This window comes from Bombina bombina, chromosome 3 (assembly GCF_027579735.1).
Source record: "Bombina bombina isolate aBomBom1 chromosome 3, aBomBom1.pri, whole genome shotgun sequence".
In the NCBI taxonomy this organism is placed as follows: Eukaryota; Metazoa; Chordata; class Amphibia; order Anura; family Bombinatoridae; genus Bombina; species Bombina bombina.
Window position 1 is genome coordinate 1,127,832,473 of NC_069501.1, and position 27,774 is coordinate 1,127,860,246.

Sequence of the window (27,774 nt, forward strand, 5' to 3'; positions counted from 1 at the left end):
ATTACTCCAGCAGTTCTTGTGAACTGCTGGTGCAATGCTGCCCCTGCAGATTCGCGGCCGCTAGCAGGGGGTGTCAATCAACCTGATCGTATTCGATCGGGTTGATTTCTGTCGATTTCTGTCCGCCACCTCAGAGCAGGCGGACAGATTATGGAGCAGCGGTCTTTACACTGCTGCTTCATAACTTCTGTTTTCGGCGAACCTGAAGGCTCGCCAGAAACACGGGGCATCAAGCTCCATACGGAGCTTGATAAATATGCCCCTATGTCAGCTAACCATTGTCTCATTATTTGAATGTACGACTATTTCTGCAAAAGACAAAGACTTCCAAGGCTGTGAAAGCTGTTAGGATTTCTATCAATGATGATTCATAGTGTAAATGGTTTTATAGTGATGCTGGTGTTGATGATAGACTTGCTGAATACAGTTCTATTTACATCATTTAACATAATACAGTTGCATTTATCCACCCTGACCAATTGGAACTGCATTGCCTAGGTCTTAATGAATATGTTTCTCTGATCAATTTAGTTTCTCTCTCAGTTGGTGGTTGACAAGGCACAGGTTTGAGGGAAAGAGTTTGTGCAGCTAAACTGGATTGTCATCTCTATGGACACAGTTTTGGATCAGATCTATATTAAGGGAGAACTTGGAACATTGTTTTGACTCTAAAGACCTAGTGATCCATCTTGTATTAATATCAAGGCATCTATTTATCAAGCCGTCAACCGCAAATACGCTGCGTATTTGTGGCGAGCCTGATTCCCCTTAGTTATCAAACCCTACAGACCGGCAAAAGTAGAATTTTGTGACGTAACATATGATCCGACACAGATCGATGCTTACGTCATTACAGATGTTCCGAATGCAAATTCGGCACAATCTGACTACTTTTGCTAGTTATCAATTTCCTACTAGGTACGCTCGCCACTATTCCGGCCCAGCGTACCTGGTTTTCAATCCGCCGCCCTGGAATCAAGGAATAGGAATCAATGGGAGTCTGAAATCAGCGAAAGCTCATGTTCGCTGCTGCCCGATATCCCATTGATTCTTATGGGAACTTTTACACCGAACACCCTAACATGTACCCCGAGTCTAAACGCCCCTAATCTGCCCCCCCTACACCGCCGCCACCTACATTATACTTATTAACCCCTAATCTGCCCCCCCACACCGCCGCCACCTACATTATACTTATTAACCCCTAATCTGCCGCCCCAACACCGCCGCCACCTACATTATACTTACTAACCCCTAACCTGCCGCCCAACACCGCCGCCACCAACATTATACTTATTAACCCTTAATCTGCCCCCCTATACCGCCGCCACCTACCTACATTTATTAACCCCAAATCTGCCGCCCCCTACACCACCGCCACTATATTAAATTTATTAACCCCTAAACCTAAGTCTAACCCTAACACCCCCTAACTTAAATATAATTTAAATAAATATTCCTATAATTAAATAAATTATTCCTATTTAAAACTAAATACTTACCTATAAAATAAACCCTAAGCTTGCTACAATATAACTAATAATTACATTGTAGCTATCTTAGGGTTTATTTTTATTTTACAGGCAAGTTTGTATTTATTTTAACTAGGTACAATAGTTATTTAATAGTTATTAACTATTTAATAACTTCCTAGTTAAAATAAATACAAATATACCTGTAAAATAAAACCTAACCTAAGTTACAATTACACCTAACACTACACTATAATTAGATAAATTCCCCAAACTAAATACAATTAATTACAATTAAATAAAATTATCTAAACTACAAAAAAACACATTAAATTACAGAAAATAAACAAATTACAAGATTTTTTAAACTAATTACACCTAATCTAATCCCCCTAACAAAATAAAAAAGCCCCCCAAAATAAAAAAAGCCCTACCCTACACTAAATTACAAATAGCCCTTAAAAGAGCATTTTGCAGGGCATTGCCCCAAAGTAATCAGCTCTTTTACCTGTAAAAAATTTTTACAAACCCCCCCAACATTTAAAACCCACTACCCACACAACCAACCCTACTCTAAAACCCACCCAATCCCCCTGTAAAAAAACCTAACACTAACCCCTTGAAGAGCACCCTACCGTGAGAAGTCTTCACCCAACCGGGCCGAAGTCCTCAACGAAGCCGGCAGAAGTGGTCCTACAGACAGGCAGAAGTGGTCCTCCAGACGGACAGAAGTCTTCATCCAGACGGCATCTTCTATCTTCATCCATCCGGCGCGCAGCAGCTCCATCTTCAAGACATCCGATGTGGAGCATCCTCTTCATCCGACGTCCTCTTCAACAATGACGGTTCCTTTAAGTGACGTCATCCAAGATGGCATTCCTTCAATTCCGATTGGCTGATAGAATTCTATCAGCCAATCGGAATTAAGGTAGGAAAAATCCTATTGGCTGATGCAATCAGCCAATAGGATTGAAGTTAAATCCTATTGGCTGATCCAATCAGCCAATAGGATTGAGCTCGCATTCTATTGGCTGATCAGCCAATCGGAATTGAAGGGACACCATCTTGGATGACGTCACTTAAAGGAACTGTCATTATTGAATAAGACGTCGGATGAAGAGGATGCTCCGCGTAGGATGTCTTGAAGATGGAGCCGCTCCGCGCCGTATAGATTAAGATAGAAGATGCCGTTTGGATGAAGACTTCTGCCCATCTGGAGGACCACTTCTGCCAGCTTCGTTGAGGACTTCGGCCCAGTTGGGTGAAGACGTCTCACGGTAGGGTGATCTTCAAGGGGTTAGTGTTAGGTTTTTTTAAGGGGGGATTGGGTGGGTTTTAGAGTAGGGTTAGTTGTGTGGGTGGATTGTTTTAATGTTGGGGGGGGAATTGTACTTTTTTTTTACAGGTAAAAGAGCTGATTACTTGGGGCAATGCCCCGCAAAAGGCCCTTTTAAGGGCTATTTGTAATTTAGTGTAGGGTAGGGCTTGTTTTATTTTGGGGGGGGCTTTTTTATTTTGTTAGGGGGACTAGATTAGGTGTAATTAGTTTAAAAATCTTGTAATTTGTTTATTATTTTCTGTAATTTAGTAGGTTTTTTTTGTACTTTAGATAATTTTATTTAATTGTATTTAATTGTATTTAGTTTAGGGGATTTATTTAATTATAGTGTAGTGTTAGGTGTAATTGTAACTTAGGTTAGGTTTTATTTTACAGGTATATTTGTATTTTATTTATTTTTTTTCAAAATCTTTTTATTGAAAAGAGTCTGCTTGTACATTACAACAATTGCATTCAACATCCATAATCAATTAATAGCAAACAAAAAAAAAAGAAGATTTATCAGACCTTGGAGCAAACTCACAGTTTCAAATAATAAAATAAAAGAAAAATACAAATAAAAGAAAAATAAGAGAAATAAAAATAAGCAATTGTCAAGTTTCAATATTAATCTAGTTCCATTTCAGGTAGGCTGTCTAGAGAGCACATGGCATAGTGCCGGTCTACACCAGTATCCTTTTCGCATAATTTATGGTTTTTATCTTATTGTTAGATTCTCAATCGTAAGGGGGGTATTAGTGAAGTTTCTAAGATATTCATCCCACATTGTTCGCATATAGATAAAACTGTCTATGTTCCCTTTCTTAAATGCTGAATATTCTTCTAATTCCAACAGCTCAGAAACTTTGTTTCTCCATGTTAGCAAACATGGAATGTCCTTAGTCTTCCAGGACCTTGCTACTAGAATTTTAACACTATTGGTAAAAGTACGAAACAGGGGAACTAAGTACTTTGAAGGGAGTTGGACTGACCTATTTAGCAGCTATATCTGCGGGTCTGAGGGAATGGGTATACCCAATATGAGTTCAACTTCTCGCATAATGTCGTACCATAAATGATTCAGCCGCAAGCACCACCACCACATATGCCCCATCCCGCTACCAACATGTCCGCATCTCCAACATCTATTAATAACCTTGGGGAATAGTCGTGCATTTTTCGAGGGGTAAGGTACCAGCAATGAAGTATCTTATAATTGATTTCCAAGACGGCAGCTGAGGCAGATGCTTTTTTAGTGTTTGAGAATATATTGAATGCCGTTTGTGGCAATATAATTATACCTAGTTCTCTTTCCCACATTTCTATGGAGTGTGGGAGTACACCTGGAAGGGGCTGGGTTAATATTTTATATATAATGGAGAGGGAATGTTGTACCGGGGATCTGGACATATAAAGTTTCTCTAGGTTAATGGGGGAGCGAGCCAAGTTACAAAAGTGTTTATATGTGGTTAAGAAATTGTGAAGTCTCCTATAAGAAAACCAGTTTCTAGCCCAGTTATAGCCCTTATCAATCAACTGGTCTTGTGTACATATAGAGTCATTTGTGGTGACGTGGTATGCCTGTATGTCTTGGACAAGTGGGGCCCCAGCGTGTCGGTTGTATAGTGTGTTTATGGAAAAGTCTGCGTTGTGGATCAAGGAAGTCAGTGGGCCCAGGCTGGAGGACAGGTAAGGATTGGGTCGAGATGCCAGCTCCCACTGAGCTAAGGTTTCCCTCATTATTGGATTGGGGATTAGTTTGATCTTTGCGGAAAAGTCAGGACTCCAGCAGATACTTGCCAAAGACAATTCAGAATTCAATTCAAGGACCCACCTCTTCTGCTCCCCTTCGACTCTCCTATTAAGTATTCTTTGTAGGAAAATAGATGACCTTTAAGCCTCTAGATCTGGCACGCCCATACCCCCCAGGTGTCCAAACAAAGACATGGTAATTCTATTTATTCTAGGTGGTTTCTTTTGCCAAACGAAGGAGCCAAACAAACTCTGTATTTGCGGGAGGTACCTAGGGGGTAGGGGGATCGGGAGTGCTTGCATAATGTAGAGGAGTCTGGGAAAGATATTCATTTTTATAGTGTTTATACGCCCCAACCAGGAAAGCTTCCCGCCACTCCAGGAGGAGAGGTCGCATGAGATTGCTGCTTTAATCGGTAAGTAATTTTTATGGAAGATCTGGTCGAAGGAGTCCGGTAGGTAAATTCCGAGGTATTTCATTGCCCTACTACACCATTTGAATGGGCACTGATTTTTAATCCTAGCAACTAAGCATTCTAGCAGGTTGAGGCCCATGATTTCCAATTTATTCTGGTTAACCAAAAAGTTTGTGATGTTATTAAACATAGTCAGCTCAGTCAGAATGTGAGGGATCGATGTGTCAGGATTGGATAAAGTGAAGAGGATATCATCCGCAAAAGGGAAATTTTATAGATGTCCTGTCCCAAAGGGATATCTGTTATGTCTAAATTTTCCCTAATTTTAGATGCCAGGGTTTCGACCAGGCAGGCAAAAAGTAAGGGTGATAACCCTGACGCGTACCGTTTCTGATGGAGATTGGGCGGGATAAGGTGCCATTGATGAAAATCCGAGCGTTCGGAGATGCATGAAGGCCGAATATACGATGAAGAGTTTTCGGACCCATGCCGAAGGCCTCCATGGCTGCTCTTAGAAAGGACCAATTGACACGATCGAAGGCCTTTTCGGCATCGATCGATATAAGTACCGCAGGGATTTTTTGGTTATTAATATGCCAAATGAGCTGGGCATTACGGATGGTGTTGTCCCTGGCCTCACGGCCAGGAACAAACCCCACTTGATCTCTATGAATCAAATTTGGTAATAGTTTATTAAGTCGGATTGTCATTATCTTAGCAAATAATTTAATATCCGTGTTGATAAGGGATATTGGTCGGTAGTTTGAGTCTTGATCCGGCGGCTTATTAAGCTTGGGAATAAAGAGATATGAGCTAAAAGCGCAGAGGGTGGGAAAGGATGCGCCTTATCAACACTATGAAAGTATCTGAGGAGGTAAGGTGCCAAAATCTCTTTGAGGCATACATAATTGTAGTTACCGAACCCATCCGGGCCTGGAGCCTTCCCCGATATTTGTATTTATTTTAACTAGGAAGTTATTAAATAGTTAATAACTATTTAATAACTATTCTACCTAGTTAAAATAAATACAAACTTGCCTGTAAAATAAAAATAAACCCTAAGATAGCTACAATGTAACTATTAGTTATATTGTAGCTAGCTTAGGGTTTATTTTATAGGTAAGTATTTAGTTTTAAATAGGAATAATTTATTTAACGATAGGAATATTTATTTAGATTTATTTAAATTATATTTAAGTTAGGGGGTGTTAGGGTTAGGGTTAGACTTAGGTTTAGGGGTTAATAAATTTAATATAGTGGCGGCGACATTGGGGGCGGCAGATTAGGGTTTAAATGTAGGTAGGTGGCGGCGGTGTAGGGGGGGCATATAAGGGGTTAATAAGTATAATGTAGGTGGTGGTGTGCTCCGGGAGTAGAGGTTTAGGGGTTAAACACTTTATTTAGTTGCGGCGGGGTCTGTGAGTGGCGGTTTAGGGGTTAATACATTTATTAGAGTTGCGGTGGGTTCCGGGAGCGGCGGTATAGGGGGTAAACAGTATAGTATAGTGTGGGTGTTTAGTGACAGGGTACCAAGAAAGCTGGGAAAAAGCTGAAGAGCAGCGAGAAAGATAACTGTTAGTTAACAACAGTCCGCTGCTCATCACACCGTACTTGGTGCGTGGCTTTTTGACAGCTTTTTTTATAATTTTGGAGAACGTATTCAGTTCCGCGGCAGCGATGTTAGGCGATCTTAGGCAAGCGTATTGGTGCCGTCAAATTCAAGTAAGATGACGGCTTGATAAATAGATGCCCAAGCATCTATTCAATTGGATATCATAACAGTGGCATATATCAACAAAGTGAGAAAGAGAATGTGACCTTAAGTCCCAGGCAGATTTCCTGGGTTGTCAAAACATTCATCCTGCAGAGGTATATTTCCATGAGGGTGTTAAATTGGTTAAAAATAAGTTATTTGCCGGATATAAATCTGATAGCAAGAAGGGAAAACTGTAAGGTTATAAGTATTGTACCAGCATTATTTTGCTATAGATGCAAAGTTACTTGAAGGGTTAGACTAGTTTATTATGTCTTTTCATCAAGTGTGGATCCGCTAAGTGATTCAATAGATCAATTGGGCCAAACTTGATACACCAGTAAACCTGTACCAAGTAAGAAATAAAAAATAAAAATGTAAAGGTAGAAATATTCTTTTGGAAACTGGTGGGTTTTTTTTTTTTTGCAGTTTTGGATATTCTTTAAAATACTATGGTTATAGATTTTTCTATTCGTTCCTTTATAGTTTTGGTCCCTTTAATATAATTTCTTTTCCAATGAAAATATGTCTTTCATACTGATATTTTAGCACATTAAATGGTAGCTGATTACATTATACTAATTACCGTATTGAACATATATTTTGGCATAGATAATTTTCTTTTGTATCTCCCTTTCTGATTTTCCATCAGGAAGGATATTGGTTTTCAAACTCTACCAAAGGTCTCTTCTTGCAGTGTTCTGGTTCTTTCATTGTGTCAGAATTCTGACTGAACAATAGACTTTTCCACTTATTTGATTTTTTTACAGCTCTCAAATACTGATTTGTAGCTACTGAAGAAATCAGGAAGCTTCTAAAGTTTGTAAAGTTACTTTAGCCAATTGGATTTACTTTGCTATCAAGAAGACTTAGAAAACAATATTCTTTCTAAGGTCCCTGGCTATTCCATTAGGGATATGCAGCTTCCTGAATGTCCAGTGGGCCAGAAATGCAAGGCAGCTATATGGTCTTTAATATATTAACTTTACTATATTTTACACGGTCAATGTGTCCCAGCAGCATTTAGTTTCACATAAAGGTCATTCAGACCATGCTTGCTCAGATCTAAGTAGATATTGTCTTCCTCCTATTACCTTCATATGGCTCATTTTTGTTACTGACCCACGATATTCATATGGTTTTACAAGACTGTGAAATAAAAACAGGGTTATGCTCACAAATAAATCAGTTTCTTCAAATTCAGAAGTAGAGTTATATTTACTCCCCTGCCTTGTTTTATTTGGGTCCAATCAAACAGGAAGGGGAGGGGTATATGTAGTAGTGGGTCTTCACAAACCTTAATAATTCTGGGATTCATCTACCCCAGTGGTCACAGGACATCTGCTTCCCAGTACAGAATTAGCTATTCCTCCAGGCTTTAAAAAGAAATAAAAACACCTTGGTGCTGGGTGTTTTACACATACATTTTAACAATGTCCCAAATGTTAGCTTTAGACAGAGCAAAGCAACAATCATTTTGTGCATAGATTTGCCTTTACAGCTTTCAAGTTGCTTTTAAGTTAGACTCACCCTAGTAATTACCAGATTCTCTGAGAAAAATCTAAAATGTAAATTAATTATGTACTAAAATGCACTCTGGTATCTGAATATGCATTACATTCCTTTTTATAGTAATAAGAGACATTACTGAATATATTTAATCCAATCCCATGTAGTTATATTGTGTGTTTGCTTAAAAGCAAACAAATACTGCCAAGTTTTGTCTTATAATCTAATATAAACTCTTTAAAACCGGGATCGACATCCCTGACTAGATGTCATCATACCCCACAACAACTGTGCAAAAAAGTGTACCGTAAGTCACTCCCCTGTTTCCTGGCCGATAACAGGTACCGTCGGCTTCAGGTGACTGGAGTGACTAAACGGTTCTTAAGTTAAAACAAACGCGTTTCGGCTGTTGAACAGCCTTTCTCAATGTTAGCTTGTCAGTGTGAAAATTGAATTAGCCGAGGCTGAGAGATTTGCGGTCTTTGAAACTCACTACCTCTTGGGTAGCACCAATCAACTATACGTATGAGCACCACTCCTCTTCATGAACCAATAGGAGGCTTTGGATTGTTACTCTCATTGACAAGTACTGGGTGATTGGATTGCCGTAGGTGTAAGTGAATGTAACCTTCTCTCTAATTGGGTAGATAATATCGTATCTACAGTATTATAACCGCATCTGTCTATGTTATTGTATGTTATTTTAAATCAGTGTTATTAACAACTGATTCGCATATAGCTACAATAAACGGCATTAAGTTATAAGTTAGCTAATAGCATCGCTCATTTTATATGCTAGTTTAGCAATGTGTCAATTTCTCCTGTTAAGTGTAGTCAGTCCACGGGTCATCCATTACTTATGGAATATATCTCTTCCTAACAGGAAACTGCAAGAGAATTACCCAGCAGAGCTGCTATATAGCTCCTCCCCTCACATATCATACTCAGTCATTCTCTTGCAGCCTAACTAAAAAAAGCTGTGAGAGATCTGTGGTGTTTTTTAACTTCTAAATCTAAATTGCTTAATATTCCTTTCAAAGGGCAGACCTTATTCGGGCCAGGCTTGAAAGAAATTATTGCTGACATTACGGGAGGTAAGGGCCATGCTCTACCTCAGGACAATCTGTCTACTTCATCCTCCATGATCCAGATCGTCTCTAGAGAGCTCAGGGGTCTTCAAAATCCATTTTGAGGGAGGTAATCAGGCACAGCAGTCCTGTGACAGTGTATTTGACTGTGAGAAAAACGTTAATTATATAATTGTTATCCGTTTTTGGGTACTAAGGGGTTAATCATCCATTTGCTGGTGGGTGCAATCCTTTGCTAACTTAATACATTTACTGTGAAGCTGACTGCATGGAGATTGAACCCTTGATTCTATCAAAGCGTGGCTTCTCGGAGTCGGTTATTGATACCTTAATACAGGCTTGGAAGCCTGTTACCAGAAAAATTTACCATAAGATATGGCGTAAATATTTACATTGGTGCGAATCCAAGAGTTACTCATGGAGTAAGGTTAGGATTCCTAGGATATTGTCCTTTCTACAAGAGGGTTTAGAAAAGGGCTTATCTACTAGTTCGTTAAAGGGACAGATTTCTGCTCTGTCTATTCTTCTACACAAACGTCTGGCTGAAGTTCCAGACGTTCAGGCTTTCTGTCAGGCTTTAACTAGGATTAAGCCTGTGTTTAAGTCTGTTGCTCCGCCGTGGAGCTTAAACTTAGTTCTTAATGTTCTTCAAGGCGTTCCATTTGAACCCCTTCATTCCATTGATATCAAGCTGTTATCTTGGAAAGTTCTGTTTTTGATAGCTATTTCCTCGGCTCGAAGAGTCTCTGAGTTATCTGCCTTACATTGTGATTCTCCTTATCTGATTTTTCATTCAGACAAGGTAGTCCTGCGTACTAAACCTGGGTTCTTACCTAAGGTAGTTACTAACAGGAATATCAATCAAGAGATTGTTCTTCCATCTCTGTGTCCTAACCCTTCTTCAAAGAAGGAACGACTTTTGCATAATCTGGACGTAGTCCGTGCCCTGAAATTCTATTTGCAGGCAACTAAGGATTTTCGTCAAACTTCTTCCCTGTTTGTCGTTTACTCTGGACAGAGGAGAGGTCAAAAGGCTTCGGCTACCTCTCTCTCTTTTTGGCTTCGTAGCATAATACGCTTAGCCTATGAGACTGCTGGACAGCAGCCTCCTGAAAGGATTACAGCTCATTCTACTAGAGCTGTGGCTTCCACCTGGGCCTTTAAAAATGAGGCCTCTGTTGAACAGATTTGCAAGGCTGCGACTTGGTCTTCGCTTCACACTTTTTCAAAATTTTACAAATTTGACACTTTTGCTTCGTCGGAGGCTATTTTTGGGAGAAAGGTACTTCAGGCAGTGGTTCCTTCTGTTTAATGTTCCTGCCTTGTCCCTCCCTTCATCCGTGTACTTTAGCTTTGGTATTGGTATTCCATAAGTAATGGATGACCCGTGGACTGACTACACTTAACAGGAGAAAACATAATTTATGCTTACCTGATAAATTCCTTTCTCCTGTAGTGTAGTCAGTCCACGGCCCGCCCTGTTTTTACGGCAGGTCTAAATTTTAATTAAACTCCAGTCACCACTGTACCCTATGGTTCCTCCTTTCTCGTCTGCTTTGGTCGAATGACTGAGTATGATATGTGAGGGGAGGAGCTATATAGCAGCTCTGCTGGGTAATTCTCTTGCAGTTTCCTGTTAGGAAGAGATATATTCCATAAGTAATGGATGACCCGTGGACTGACTACACTACAGGAGAAAGGAATTTATCAGGTAAGCATAAATTATGTTTTTGTCATTGATGCATTCAATGCTAATATGACTTGCACTTCAATATGAACTCATGATGCTACCTATTCAGATCCGTCATAATTTAAAAAGAGGTAACTGGATATTCCGTGTGTAGACTTCAACTTTTTAAAATTATCATCAAATATAGAGTTAGATAGAATTTCTGATTGCTGTCTCCATAAATATGGTATCCTTCTTCTTTATGTATCTGGTGAGGTTAAACCATTATATTACATTAGACCGTTGCTACGGTCTAATGTAATATAATGGTTTAACCTCACCAGGGCTTTATTATATTGCTTTTTACTTAAGGCTGGTTTATATTATTATATTATTATATAAAATGATATCACCATTAAGGAGTTATATGGATGAGCACTTGGTGTGTTGCAAATAGGGGGATACAGAGAAGTAGATAGGGTTCCCAAACAATTGTTCAATTAATACTTTCCAAAATCATGTGCCATATCATATGCAGTCTGACATGTCATACAGTCTTATGGGAAGCAGTGTCATATGCTGCTATGGTTCAGCCACACCATTTAGGAAATTAGATTTCTGATAAAAATTAGGAATGGGCCATTTTCATTTAAAGGGACATTCTAATGCAGCAATATAATTCTCAGATTTGTTAGAGGCATTAATTATTACATTATTAAAGACGTTAAACACATAGTTAAACTCACGCTTTTTGCCTTTGCAGAGCAGGACATGACTGGTTATCCAGTCAGGCCAGTGTATGTACGAAGCTTCCACTCACCAGCCCTGTCTTCCTCAGAACCTGCAAGGGAGCAATTCCTGCAACTGGGTTTATGCATGTGATTAACATGTTTGCATTGGTTTTGCATTAGTTAAATCCATAGTTGCAAACAACCATTCATGTACTAATAATATGATCTAAAGAAAAATTGGACATTTTGTTATTACTTTAGAATGTTCCCTTAATAATTCAGAATGTTTGCTGTATTTACTGTGTATCGTAAAGGAGCACAACTATTTGGTTGTTTGATTTCTTGTGACAGAACAGGACAGCCAAGTGATTTATTAGCGTCCTAATTAAATGTCCACAGTTCTTGGAACAACTTTTTAAGATTGGAAAATGGCATTGTAAGCATTCCTTTTTCAATTATATTGACAATCTATATAAGGTTACATGCCATTCATAAGTGTAGGAAAAGGTAAGGGCTTCGCTTCTGACAACGACTCTGTAAGGTGTCTGGTATCCGTGAAAAACATTTGTTAGGAATGTGATACTATCCACAGGGGAGTGTTTTGACAGCTCAGAGGCTATCATATTTGTGTCTTGTTATTTTTATCCTAGTGCATTATTTGTTTTGCTTTCCATCTAGTTATCACAATGTATCTCATAGCATATAAATATAACTGTATGTATTTGTTCTTTTTTCCATACATATTTGAGAAGCAATAATATACTTAGTTATATAATAAACATCTTTGAAGACACATCAGAGTTTAGTCGCAACCAAAAAACAAGACAAAGAAATGTTGATTCTCAATTGTGATAGATCCCCCCCCCCAATACCTAGATATACAGACAGACAGATGATAGATGGATAGATAGATTGATAGATAGATCAGCCCTAGGCATTCAATAGTTAATCTTGTTGAGAGGATGAATTGTGAGATTCACCCTAATACATAGATAGATAGATAGATAGATAGATAGATAGATAGATAGATAGATAGATAGACCGACTGAGACAGACAGACAGATAGATAGATCAGCCCTAGGCATTCAATAGTTAATCTTGTTGAGAGGATGAATTGTGATCTTCACACCAATACATAGATAGACTGACTGAGATAGATAGATAGATAGATAGATAGACTGAGACAGACAGACATACAGATAAATAGAGTACCCAAGGCATTAAATAGTAAAGTTTGTTGAGAAAATATATTGTGAGATTCATCCCCAAATACAAATTTGATATGATATAAATGGGAAACATAATACCATACACAAGTATGCCCATTCAGCTGACAATTGCAGTACTTTATTTTATGCACTTTGCTTATATTTCTCTCTATGTTTTCTCTAGCCTGCAGCATCTGTAATCCGGGATTTCCTCACTTTGTTAGCTGTATGTCACACTGTTGTTCCTGAAAAGGAGGGAGATACAATAATCTATCAGGCTTCCTCACCAGGTGGGTAATAGCTTTCTTTGCTCCTATTGAGTTAGGAGGTGTTGTGATAATTTGCTAGAAAAGCCCCCCCAAAACATTTATCTAATAAAAACAAGATTCAGTTCTTGAAGAAGAAAATGATACACTTCATGGTCTTCCCAGTCTGGAGGTCATCTTACATTGTGGTTGTGTCTAGGATTAGGTAGTAATTATTAGACGGCAAAGAACATACATGTGAGAATCAGAGAGCAAAAAGGAGTCTAGTAATTACATTAAAGGGACAGTGCTCTGTACAATTTTCCCTTTTAATTTCTCCCCAATTATCCATTTTACCTGCACGAGAGCATTAAATTGTTTACAAATATTTCCTTAACTTTTATTTTGGTATTTGAAATAGCAATTTTTCCTTGTGGTATTCCCACATATACTTAAAATTTCAATACTTAAGTAGTGGCTATAGAAAAGCTATGTAAACATAGCGAGCAGAAGAAATTAAAATTGCTGGTGGGAGGTAGGAACGATAAGTAATAAAATGTTAATTTCAAATTGTTCTCTCTAATTATTATTTTATTATTATCAGTTATTTGTAGAGCGCCAACAGATTCAGCAGCGCTATAAACAAAGGCGGTATACAAGATAACATTTATAGGGATCAAATGGGTAGAGGGCTCTGCCGAGAGCTGCCCTGTTGTAGTCAACTCTTATGAAGGTGATCTGCAAACAGTTGGACTCTTAGGCTTACATGCTAAGGGGGTTCATGGCGGATAGTAATGGAGGGGAGGAACTGGTATTAGGAAAGGTTAGTGTAGGTTGTATGTTTCCCTGAACAGTAGAGTCTCTGAGGAAACGATGATCAAAAACTCACCGTCATGACTCCTGGAGAGAAATCACAGAGCCCTGGATGGCAAAATAAACACCTTTCAAACTAAAATTGTAATTTCTAAAAAAAATTCAGGGACCTCGCCTTACTGACGAGACTTCTTAGGTCATCTCATGTGAGCGGAGATCTTTAGATCATCAAGAATTGTGCTTTGTTATATAGACAGAAATAAGGAAACATGTATGAGTGATAAAATAAGGAGATCTGGTTTTTCCTGTAAGCTCAACCAATTGTAACGGGTGTCAAAGAACACGTCCACTATTTCATATGCAAAATTAAACCTAAACGAGCAACTTATCATACATTTTATATTCTGCTGCTGGTATAACAAGGGTACACTGTCTATTTTAATATTGGCCTTGGGCAGCATAAAATATACATACATAGTTAATTGTAGGGACACGCCACAAACATTACTGTTCACACTGCTTTCTATTAATCATTATTAAAATCACTGCTCATTTAAAGAAGGGATCTAAATTACTGTCAACACTAAGGTTGACAAAATTTGTAATAATAAAGCTTCCCTACTTTTACTTAAAAAATAACATTAAAAATTAACTAGATTTGCTATGGTTGACAGGTGTCTAGCAGGCATCTTAAAACTGACTGGGTCTGATCTGAAGTCATATGTGAGCATGTGCTGACAGAGGCTAAAACCGTACATTTGCTATGGACATATAGGGGCTACAGGGTGATGGATCTGATTTGATCTTTGTTATGGGCATACAGCTAATGGTGGCTACACAGCCATGGGTCTAATCTGACATTTATGGGCATAAAGCTGGCAGGGGCTACAGAGTCTAGAGTTTAATCTTAGTTTGTCTGATCTGATATTTGTTTTGGGCATACTGATGACAAGGGCTGCAGGGTCATGGGTCTGATCTTAGATTTGTTGTGGGCATACAGCTGACAGTGGTTACAGGGTCTTTGGTCTGATCTTAGATTTGTTGTAGGCATACAGCTGACAGGAGCAGCAGGGTCATGGGTCTGATCTGAGATTTGTTGTGGGCAGGGGCGTATTAAGGCATTGGCCTAGGGCGACAGATTTTGAGGGGCGGCAGAGTTTTGAGTCCCTAGGGCCACTCTACTTAACTCAGGGCCGGGTGGCTAAATCAACCCTTACCAATTACAAATGACTTAAATGGCTGGCCCGGCTATTGCTATAGCCTATGGGATTGTATGTGGGTGCGCATGACGTGGTAACAGTGGAGGCGGAGCTCACTTGCGCAGCCTGGCCTGAGAGGGAATGCGGTATTCTTCCTGGCTCCACCGCGGGCGAGACCATACACGCACACCGTAGATGAGTTGAGAGGCAGTGAGTTAGGTTAGGTAAGAATTTAGGATGAATGGTGAATGATGACGCGGCAGCGGGAGCCTCTCTGAGGGCAGCCTAGCACAGCATAAAAAATATGCATCATGATCCACGTGTAAGCAGCACGCTAAATACAAAGAATTTAAATATTAATTAATATAGGCCAATCTGCAGCTCAATCCCAGCCTGCAGGCAAGCTCTAACGGAAACAGCATATGCCTTTCTCCCTTCAATACATCTTCATTAGGCATTAAAATACTTAAACGGATTAGTCACTAAATACTTGTACATTTACTGTTTGTCTATCTGTCATACATGCAAAGAATAAGTATTTATTGCTGAATCTATACAATTATGTGACTTAAAACAGAACTGAAAATATGTTGTATGCATTTAATACATTCAGAAACAATACAAGTATATACTTTATTATGATTGTATCATGTGACTTCATCCACTAGGATACAATTCCTAAACTTATCATAACTAGTGATGTTGTGAACTTAAAATTTTCCATTCGCAAACGGCGAACGCGAACTTCCGCAACTGTTCGCGAACGGACGAACTGGGCGAACCGCCATTGACTTCAATAGGCAGGCAAATTTTAAAACCCACAGGGACTCTTTCTGGCCACAATAGTGATGGAAAAGTTGTTTCAAGGGTACTAACACCTGGACTGTGGCATGCCGGAGGGGGATCCATGGCAAAACTCAGACGTAAAATTACATAGTTGATGCAGAGTCTGGTTTTAATCCATAAAGGGCATAAATCACTTAACATTCCTAAATTGTTTGGAATAACGTGCTTTAAAACATCAGGTATGATGTTCTATCGATCAGGTAGTGTAAGGCTTATGCCCGCTTCACAGTGACAGACCAAACTCCCCGTTTAATGCACCACAAACAACCGCAAACAGTCCATTTGTACAACCGCAAACTCCCCATTTGTACAAGGTTGGATACCAAGCTAGCCATGTCCCGTTCTTTGTCCTCACTGATGTCATTGAAGGTCTCTTCCTCCACCCAGCCACGTACAACACCAAGGGTCCCCGAAAGGTGACAACAAGCCCCCTGGGACGCCTGCTGTGTTTGGTCTTCCACCTCCTCAAAGCCACCTTCCTCCTCTGACTCCTCTTCTTCAGACTCCTCTCTCTGCGTTATTATAAGGTGTGTTAAGTAGTACTATTCCTATCAGTTTAATCCCTGTTCCATCCCCTATCAGGGGACGTGTATATGGCATGGATTTTAGGAACCGGGAGATGGAAAAAGATGCTTGGTCGATCCTCCTACTTCAAATTTGGGGCACTGCACGTGCAATCGTGGCCGGACTTTTAGCCGACGGACATTTGGCCGATGGACATTTGGCCGACGGACATTTGGCAGAAACACAAGTGGCTGTCAGATAACAGTCCGGCCACGAGATAGATTTGATAGATAGATAGATAGATAGATACATAGATTAGATAGATAGATCAATAGATGCAATAGATACATTTGATAGATACGATAGATAGATAGATTTGATAGATAGATAATTTCCCAGACAGAGAATTACAAGTCGTGCGATCTGGGACCCATGGTAAGGTTCCCAGAGGCAGTTGCGGTGCCAGGGGACGTGTATATGGCATGGATTTTAGGAACCGGGAGATGGAAAAAGATGCTTGGTCGGTCCTCCTACTTCAAATTTGGGGCATTGCGCGTGCAATCTACTGTGCCACCAGATATGAGTGGTGTGTTAAGTAGTACTATTCTTATCAGTTTAATCCCTGTTACGTCCCCTATCAGGGGACGTGTATATGGCATGGATTTTAGGAACCGGGAGATGGAAAAAGATTCTTGGTCGGTCCTCCTACTTCAAATTTGGGGCACTGCGCGTGCAATCTACTGTGCCACCAGATATGAGTGGTGTGTTAAGTAGTACTATTCTTATCAGTTTAATCCCTGTTACGTCCCCTATCAGGGGACGTGTATATGGCATGGATTTTAGGAACCGGGAGATGGAAAAAGATGCTTGGTCGGTCCTCCTACTTCAAATTTGGGGCACTGTGCGTGCAATCGTGGCCGGACTTTTAGCCGACGGACATTTGGCCGACGGACATTTGGCCGAAACACAATTGGCTGTCAGATAACAGTCCGGCCACGAGATAGAAAGATTTGATAGATAGATAGGTAGATACATAGATTAGATAGATAGATCAATAGATGCAATAGATACATTTTATAGATACGATAGATAGATTTGATAGATAAATAGATAGATTTGATAGGTAGATAATTTCCCAGACAGAGAATTACAAGATGTGCGGTCTGGGACCCATGGTAAGGTTCCCAGAGGCAGCTGCGGCGCCAGGGGACGTGTATATGGCATGGATTTTAGGAACCGGGAGATGGAAAAAGATGCTTGGTCGGTCCTCCTACTTCAAATTTGGGGCACTGCGTGTGCAATCTACTGTTCCACCAGATATGAGTGGTGTGTTAAGTAGTACTATTCTTATCAGTTTAATCCCTGTTACGTCCCCTATCAGGGGACGTGTATATGGCATGGATTTTAGGAACTGGGAGATGGAAAAAGATGCTTGGTCGGTCCTCCTACTTCAAATTTGGGGCACTGCGCGTGCAATCTAATGTGCCACCAGATAGGAGTGGTGTGTTAAGTAGTACTATTCCTATCAGTTTAATCCCTGTTACGTGCCTTTTTTTTGGTTTGGTTTTTGAAGCCACAGTGCAGCACCAGAGGCCAGAAAAATTTGGCATGTATTGTTACAGCCGCTGCTGTAGCAGCGGCCAGAAAAATTAATGTTTGTTTCCCAGGCAGAAAGTGCCCTAAAACATTGCGGCTTGAACCCTAGTTGGTGGCGGATAAATCACGCAAGTCATCCGGCATTCGAAGATAAAAAAAAGCAGCGTGTGGACCATTTTTAGCCCAAGGCAGCTCATCTCATCAGGCCTTTTTTACTCGAATGTATCGCCCAATGTCAGTCCCTTCGGGATCCATCCCTCATTCATCTTAATAAAGGTGAGGTAATCTAGACTTTTTTGACCTAGGTGACTTCTCTTCTCAGTGACAATACCTCCTGCAGCACTGAAGGTCCTTTCTGACAGGACACTTGAAGTTCTATCGCAAATTGGGATATCTCAGGCCACAGGTCAAGCCTGCACACCCAGTAGTCAAGGGGTTCATCGCTCCTCAGAGTGTCGAGATCTGCAGTTAAGGCGAGGTAGTCTGCTACCTGTCGGTCGAGTCGTTCTCTGAGGGTGGACCCCGAAGGGCTGTGGTGATGCGCATGTCCTCCATCAACAACACGTCTGTAAAGCGTCCTGTCCTTGCCGGCGTGGTCGTGGGAGGAGGAGGATTACTTTCACCTCTTCCCCTGTTAGATTCCCGTTGTGCTGTGACATCACCCTTATACGCTGTGTAAAGCATACTTTTTAATTTATTTTGGAACTGCTGCATCCTTTCCGACTTGCGGTAGTTCGGTAACATTTCAGGCACTTTATGCTTATACCGGGGGTCTAGTAGCGTGGACACCCAGTACAGGTACAGTACAGGTCGTTCTCCTTCAGCTTTTTTATACGAGGGTCCCTCAACAGGCACGACAGCATGAAAGACCCCATTTGCACAAGGTTGGATGCCGAGCTACTCATGTTCCGTTCCTCGTCCTCAGTGATCACACTGAAGGTATCTTCTTCCCCCCAGCCACGTACAACACCACGGGTACCAGATAGGTGACAACGAGCACCCTGGGATGCCTGTTGTGGTTGGTCTTCCTCCTCCTCCTCAAAGCCACATTCCTCCTCTGACTCCTCTTCCTCACAATCCTCTTCCAGCGTTGCCGCTGGTCCAGCAAGTGATGCTGATAAGGCTGTTTCTGGTGGTGATGGTGACCACAACTCTTCCTCTTCACGCTCATCTACGGCCTGATCCAGCACTCTTTGCAGGGCACGCTCCAGGAAGAAAACAAATGGTATGATGTCGCTGATGGTGCCTTCGGTGCGACTGACTAGGTTTGTCACCTCCTCAAAAGGACGCATGAGTCTACAGGCATTGCGCATGAGCGTCCAGTAACGTGGCAAAAAAATTCCCAGCTCCGCAGAGGCTGTCCTAGCACCCCGGTCATACAAATACTCGTTAACGGCTTTTTCTTGTTGGAGCAGGTGGTCGAACATTAGGAATGTTGAATTCCAACGTGTCGGGCTGTCGCAAATCAAGCGCCTCACTGGCATGTTGTTTCATCACTGGATATCGGAAAAGTGCGCCATGGCCATGTAGGAACGCCTCAAATGGCCACACACCTTCCTGGCCTGCTTCAGAACGTCCTGTAAGCCTGGGTACTTATGCACAAAGCGTTGTACGATCAGATTACACACATATGCCATGCACGGCACATGTGTCAACTTGCCCAATTTCAATGCCGCCATCAAATTACTTCCGTTGTCAGAAACCACTTTGCCGATCTTCAGTTGGTGCGGAGTCAGCCACTGATCCACCTGTGCGTTCAGGGCGGACAGGAGTGCTGGTCCGGTGTGACTCTGCTTTCAGGCAAGTCAACCCCAAGATGGCGTGACACTGCCATATCCGGGATGTGGAATAGTACATGGGGAGCTGGGGGGGTGTCGTTGATGTGGAGCAAGACGCAGCAGCAGAAGAGGACTCAGCCGAGGAGGTTATGGAAGAGGATGGAGTAGGAGGAGTAGAGGAGGTGGCAGCAGGCCTGCCTGCAAGTCATGGCGGTGTCGCCAACTCCTCTGCAGAGCCACGCATTCCATGCTTGGCAGCCGTCAGCAGGTTTACCCAATGCGCAGTGTAGGTGATATACCTGCCCTGACCATGCTTTGCAGACCAGCTATCAGTGGTCCGATGGACCCTTGCCCCAACACTGTGTGCCAGACATGCCATTACTTCCTTTCGCACAATCGAGTACAGGTTGGGGATTGCCTTTTGTGCAAAGAAATTTCGGCCGGGTACCTTCCACTTCGGTGTCCCAATAGTTACAAATTTTTTGAACGCCTCAGACTCCACCAGCTTGTATGGTAAAAGCTGGCGGGCTAAGAGTTCAGACAAGCCAGCTGTCAGACGCCGGGCAAGGGGATGACTTTGTGACATTGGCTTCTTACGCTCAAACATGTCCTTGACAGACACCTGGCTGTGGGCAGATGAGCAGGAACTGCTCCGGAAGAGAGACAGAGTGGCGGATGGTTGAGAGGGGGCAAGGAGGACAGCAGTGGTTGACATGGCTGAAGATGCTGGACCAGGAGGAGGATGGCGGCTTTGAGTTTGTGTGCTGCTTCTACTCATGTGTTGATCCCATATGCGTTTGTGATGTGCGATCATGTGCCTTCTCAAAGCAGTTGTACCTAGGTGGGTATTGGACTTCCCATGACTCAGTTTCTTTTGGCACAGGTTGCAAATGGCATCGCTGTTGTCAGAGGCAGACACACAAAAAAAATGCCACACTGCTGAGCTCTGCGATGACGGCATTCTGGTGGTGGCAACAGCATGCGTTGATTGGCGTTCTGTCTGGCTGACCCCGGGTGCCGATGCATGCTGTCTGACTGTGCCACTAGCTCCTTGCGACGACCTACCCCTGCTGCCAAATCGTCTCCTCCTCCTCTCTGTCTCCACATCTGAACTTTCCCCCTGTTCTTCTTCTCTTCTAGCGGGCACCCACGTGACATCCACAGACGCATCGTCATCATCAACCGCTTCACTTGTATCTGATAAATCAACAAAGGAAGCAGCAGCGGGTACAACATCATCATCATCACACCGTACGTCCATGTCTGTAATGCTGCCTGACTGAGACATATCACTGTTATCTACATCCTCTGTCAATGATGGTTGCGCATCACTCATTTCTTCCAACTGATGTGTAAAAAACTACTCTGACAGATCAAGTGAAGTGGCTGTGGTGCTAGCGTTGGTGGTGGTGGCAGGCAGGCGAGTGGTAACTTGAGAGGTGCCCGAAGATAAGCTGGTGCGTCAAGGTTCGGAGCGGAAGCTATAGAAGATTGGGTGTCCTGTGTTAAAAAGTAAACTATTTCCTCAGAACTTTTCAAGTTCATGGGACGTTGCCTCTGAACACTGGGCATTATTCTAGGGCCAAAGGGAATCACAGCACCACGACCACGACGGCACCTGCGGGGTGGCCTGCCTCTGCCTGTCATTTTTTTTTAAATGTACACTTACACTACTATTAAACAAGATATGAGTGGTGGCACTGGGCGGCAAGTGGGCACAGTACACGCTGTGAGTCTGACACAAAAAAGCAGACTGATGTTTCACAGTCCAAAAAGTTTTTATTTTTTTAAATGTACACTTACACTACTATTAAACAAGATATGAGTGGTGGCACTGGGCAAGTGGGCACAGTATACGCTGTGAGCCTGACACAAAAAAGCAGACTGATGTTTCACAGTCCAAAAAGTTTTTATTTTTTTAAATGTACACTTACACTACTATTAAACAATATATGAGTGGTGGCACTGGGCAAGTGGGCACAGTATACGCTGTGAGCCTGACACAAAAAAGCAGACTGATGTTTCACAGTCCAAAAAGTTTTTATTTTTTTAAATGTACACTTACACTACTATTAAACAAGATATGAGTGGTGGCACTGGGCAAGTGGGCACAGTGTACGCTGTGAGCCTGACACAAAAAAGCAGACTGATGTTTCACAGTCCAAAAAGTTTTTATTTTTTTAAATGTACACTTACACTACTATTAAACAAGATATGAGTGGTGGCACTGGGCGGTAAGTGGGCACAGTATACGCTGTGAGCCTGACACAAAAAGCAGACTGATGTTTCACAGTCCAAAAAGTTTTTATTTAAATGTACACTTACACTACTATTAAACAAGATATGAGTGGTGGCACTGGGCAAGTGGGCCCAGTATAAGCTGTGAGCCTGAAACAAAAAAGCAGACTGATGTTTCACAGTCCAAAAAGTTTTTTTTGTTTTTAAATGTACCCTTACACTACTATTAAACAAGATATGAGTGGTGGCACTGGGCGGCAAGTGGGCACAGTATACGCTGTGAGCCTGACACAAAAAGCAGACTGATGTTTCACAGTCCAAAAAGTTTTTATTTTTTTAAATGTACACTTACACTACTATTAAACAAGATATGAGTGGTGGCACTGGGCAAGTGGGCACAGTATACGCTGTGAGCCTGACACAAAAAAGCAGACTGATGTTTCACAGTCCAAAAAGTTTTTTTTGTTTTTAAATGCACACTTACACTACTATTAAACAAGATATGAGTGGTGGCACTGTGCAAGTGGGCACAGTATACGCTGTGAGCCTGACACAAAAAAAGCAGACTGATTTTTCACAGTCCAAAAAGTTTTTATTTTTTTAAATGTACACTTACACTACTATTAAACAAGATATGAGTGGTGGCACTGGGCAAGTGGGCACAGTATACGCTGTAAGCCTGACACAAAAAAAGCAGACTGATGTTTCACAGTCCAAATTTTTTTTTGTTTTTTTAATTTACACTACCGTTACACATGATATGAGTGGTGGCACTGGGCAAGTGGGCACAGTATACACTGTGAGCCTGGCACACACGCTGGCAGGCAGGCAACTGCAATTAGATTACACAAGCAGACTGATGTTTCACAGTCAAAAAAGTTTTTTTTTTTTATTTACATTACTGTTACACCAGATATGAGTGGGGGCACTGGGCAAGTGGGCACAGTATACGCTGTGAGCCTGGCACACACGCTGGCAGGCAGGCAGGCAACTGCAATTAGATTACACTAGCAGACTGATGTTTCACAGTCGAATAAAAGTTGTTGTTTTTTAAATTTACAATACTGTTACACCAGATATGAGTGGTGGCACTGGGCAAGTGGGTCTGGCACATACGCTGGCAGGCAGGCAACTGCAATTAGATTACACTAGCAGACTGATGTTTCACAGTCGAAAAAGTTTTTTTTTTTTTAATTTACACTACTGTTACACCAGATATGAGTGATGGCACTGGGCAAGTGGGCCTGGCACACACGCTGGCAGGCAGGCAGGCAACTGCAATTAGATTACACAAGCAGACTGATGTTTCACAGTCAAAAAAGTTTTTTTTTTTTTCATTTACACTACTGTTACACCAGATATGAGTGGTGGCACTGGGCAAGTGGGCCTGGCACACACGCTGGCAGGCAGGCAACTGCAATTAGATTACACAAGCAGACTTATGTTTCACAGTCAAAAAAGTTTTTTTTGTTTTTTTTTCATTTACACTACTGTTACACCAGATATGAGTGGTGGCACTGGGCAAGTGTGCCTGGCACACATGCTGGCAGGCAGGCAACTGCAATTAGATTACACTAGCAGACTGATGTTTCACAGTCAAAAAAGTTTTTTTTTTAAATTTACACTACTGTTACACCAGATATGAGTGGTGGCACTGGGCAAGTGGCTTGGCAGGCAGGCAACTGCAATTTGATTACACAGGGAAAAAAATGATGTTCTAGCCCTAAAAAGGGCTTTTTGGGGTGCTGTCCTTACAGCAGAGATCAGATGAGTCCTTCAGGACTGTAGTGGACACTGAATACACTAGCCTAGCTATCAATTTCCTATTAAATCACCATCAGCTACACTGTCCCTCCTCTCACTAACAATGCAGCTTCCGAATGAATCTAAAATGGCTGCTGTACAGGAGCTGGGAGGGTCTGGGAGGGAGGGTCTGCTGCTGATTGGCTGGAATGTGTCTGCAGACTGTGAGATACAGGGTCAAAGTTTACTCAATGATGTCGAATAGGTGGCGGATCGAACATCGCATATGTTCGCACACCGTTGCAAACGCGAACAAGCTATGTTCGCTGGGAACTATTCGCCGGCGAACTATTTGCGACATCACTAATCATAACTACTGTTGTATTTTTTTAAGTACTTTTAAAGGCCAGTTTGTATATTCATTACATATTTATCCAAGCAGATATTTTGCTTAAATAACTGTCAATCACCAAAGAAGATGTTTAAGGTTAAACATACTACCTACTGACAAACTATCATACAGTAAAGGATATTTTTTTCTGATATAAACACTTTAATAATCTGACTTGCAAAATAATGTCTTAATATATATATGTGTGTGTGTTTGTGTGTGACCAGAGTGAATGCAAGCCCTGGTGAACATCTACTTAAAAAGACATAATTGTTTTTATTTTTTTACACCCTGCCCAAAAAAAAGGCCTTAAACCTGGGGATTTGAAATATCTATGAATTATATGGATAAAATAAATTATCCAACACACTATTGGGACCAAAATTAAGAAATTAAGGAAAATATTTTTTCTAAGTGAATTTCTAACACACAAACATGCATACACCCTGGACAACCACCCCTTACTTATATATAATCAAGAAGGTATCAAGATTACACTGAATTGATATCTTTGATAAGGCAAATATAATAGCTCTGCTAACCGGCATCTATAGAGCAACTCGGGACTAAAGAAGTTCAATACACTATCATTACAAGTATTTGAACTTGTTCCAAGTTATACGAAAGAATTAGAACCCCAATTTAGTGAACTAAAAGTCCACTGCCATTAGCCTCAAATCCTATAGCTAATATTATTATTGGTACAATAACTGATAAATACATATAGCAATTAATTGTATCACTACATTTTCTCTATCATACTAACACCAATAGAACAAGGCCAGACATTATTGACTAAAGAGACAAATATACAAATTATAGCCATATTGCTCATGATAGGGATTTTAATATTGTATGTTATTCACCCATCTTTTAACCAATAAAGGTTATGTTTTAATTATTTCTCTTTTTTCTGCCCTCATATTAGTCTGGACGTAAGAGTGCTACACAAGCATTTTCTTTCTGTGGAACCTAGTTTCACAAATTTTCTAGATAATTCAGATTAATGCCAGCACCACTCCTCTAACCTATAAAATATCACAAACAGGGTAAATATATATATATATCAAATTTGGTGTGTCTAAATTACATAACTAATGGGGCCATAAGCGGCCCTAAAAATAGTTTAATCTGCCCCTCCCTTGTTTTTTTTTTAGGAAATTATGTATTTGAGCCCCATCTTTTTTTTAGGGCTCTAAGAGGGGTAACAAGTTGATATTTTATACAGGTGCTGTCTAGATAAATATAAAGACAAGTATTTGATAAATGTCTCTTTTAATAGCTATACAGTTCCAGAATGATCACTTCACTTGACACTCACTAGATAAATATACACAACTGTGTATGTTTATTGTGAGCTACAACTCCCACCATGCACTACTACTTGGGTAAATGTCACTTCCATTTCCTAGAATATCCAGTTCCAGAGCACTCACTCTGTTCAAGTGGCCCCCATTGGAGAAGCACACTTGGCCATTGGCCCCCAGATACAATGTGCTTGAGACCCCTGATATAAGTGTATTGGAGCCCTTTGCAGTTAAGAAGATGAAAACATGTAAAAATCATATTTAGGCAAAATTCATATTTAATAAAGTGTTATACTGTGTATTTACTGTAAATATTTAACATTCCAATGTTCTTGCAGAATATATTCTAAGCATTTATAAATAGATATTCCTATACATATCTGTATATATCTATACCTATATAATTGTGTGTGTACATATATATATATATATATATATATATATATTTATACATATATATTTGTCAAAAATACCATCATATATATGTAGAAATAAGTATTTATGAATAAATAGAACATATTCTTCTATGTGAAGAACATTGGAATGTGAAAGGTTCATATTTTCATGTCGGGTTAGCGCACTTGATAGTATGCGAGTGTGTTTGCGGAGCGAGTATGGTGTTTTTTCCACTTGTTTGCTCCATTGACTTCTATGTGGTGCTTTGCAATATTGTAGTTCGGCTTTTTACGCTCGTCAGGGTTAGCGCGTGAGTGATATCTGTTTACTTTCAACTTGTAATACAAGCAACCCGATGCGCGCAAAAAAATTACTTCTAGCGCAGTTAACGCTGGGACAGGAGCGTTAAATATCGCTCCACTTGTAATCTGGCCCTAAATGTCCACAAATAGTCATTTAAAAAAAAAAACAAAAAAACTTTATAAACCTATAATTAAATTTCTTAGCAGTAAGGCATTGAAAATACCAAGAAGTGAAACGGAATAAGTAAAAATGAAGAGACTCCCTTTATATCTATATGTTCTTGCAGATGAAGGAGCGCTGGTAAAAGGAGCAAGAAAACTTGGATATGCATTCACCGGCAGGACACCAGATTCAGTTATTATTGATGCAGTAAGTACAAGATAACTTAAAACATTTATATAACTTGCACAATTAATAGCAACAATTATAATGATAAAGAATATATATGTTTAATAATACAAGTAGCTGTACAGGCTACATATATCACTAGGTCATACACTGGATGCTCATTGTTATTTTTAGGTTTGCATGAACGTTTTCTTTTTAAGCATAACTCCTATGAAACGCATCGGCATACTGCCTAATGACTGTGTGTATCCATTTACAGAAAGTAGACTTCAGATTAAAGACCTACAAGTGTGTAACATTGTTTTCTTTTGTGAGTATAGGATTTTACATACATGGTTTTTTAAAAAAAAGAAAATGCTTCCCACCCTCACAGCTTGTCTATATGTCTGGTTCTAGTCACCGTTTGGTTATAAATTAGAGTAAAATGTTGAAACTGTATCTCTCTCTATCAAAAACAAATCCATTAATCAATGACACCCTAATGTCACAAACTCTGGTCTCTTTAAATATCACATGATCATCATAAGAAAGACTCAAGAAATCAACAGAGGAATATTTTGTTTCCAATGATAGGTCATGTGATGCACAACAAAATGATGTACAGACCATATTAAATGATCACAAGTCCGCAGGATACTGCCTTATTTTAAGCTAACGTTCTTTATATTATGTAAACACTGAATTGTTGACATTAGAAACAACCATATGAATCCTTTTCATCTGAGACATTTTATTAGTTTATGTTACATTTTGTTATCTGGGTTTTGACACTTACTCCCCTTGCATTTTGACAGGCAAAGTGTTCAAACAATATACATTTATTTGGGCAATATTTTGTTTCTTCTAAACTGTATCTTTATCAAGAATAGTAACATGTAATTGAATGTCCACATTTATCACTTCTTAAGCTCATGAAGAACTATCAGTGATATGGAGTATTACATTGTAAACTAAGTGATTCCTACTTGCATTTCCCTAGTGTAGAGATAGTGAACCTTTTTGAGCTAGTGTCTAAACTATATGTTCTATAAAAATTCTCTTATGTACTCATGTTCCCTTGGTATGGTCGCTCAATAACCTCTTTGTTTATATACTTCTACCAATGTCTTCATCCACTGCAGCACACCAGACTTTTGTTGTCATTTGGTGGC

At 40.5% G+C, this 27,774-nt stretch overlaps 1 protein-coding gene across 1 annotated transcript in view; it reads left to right on the plus strand.

Moving 5' to 3' along the window:
* Positions 1–27,774, plus strand: part of ATP8A2 (ATPase phospholipid transporting 8A2) — a 1,256,305-nt gene that overhangs the window by 130,962 nt on the left and 1,097,569 nt on the right. The window contains exons 15-16 of the mRNA XM_053705572.1: positions 13,101–13,206; positions 26,562–26,644. Coding sequence (XP_053561547.1) covers positions 13,101–13,206; positions 26,562–26,644 — 189 coding nt within the window. The remainder of the gene's footprint in view (positions 1–13,100; positions 13,207–26,561; positions 26,645–27,774) is intronic.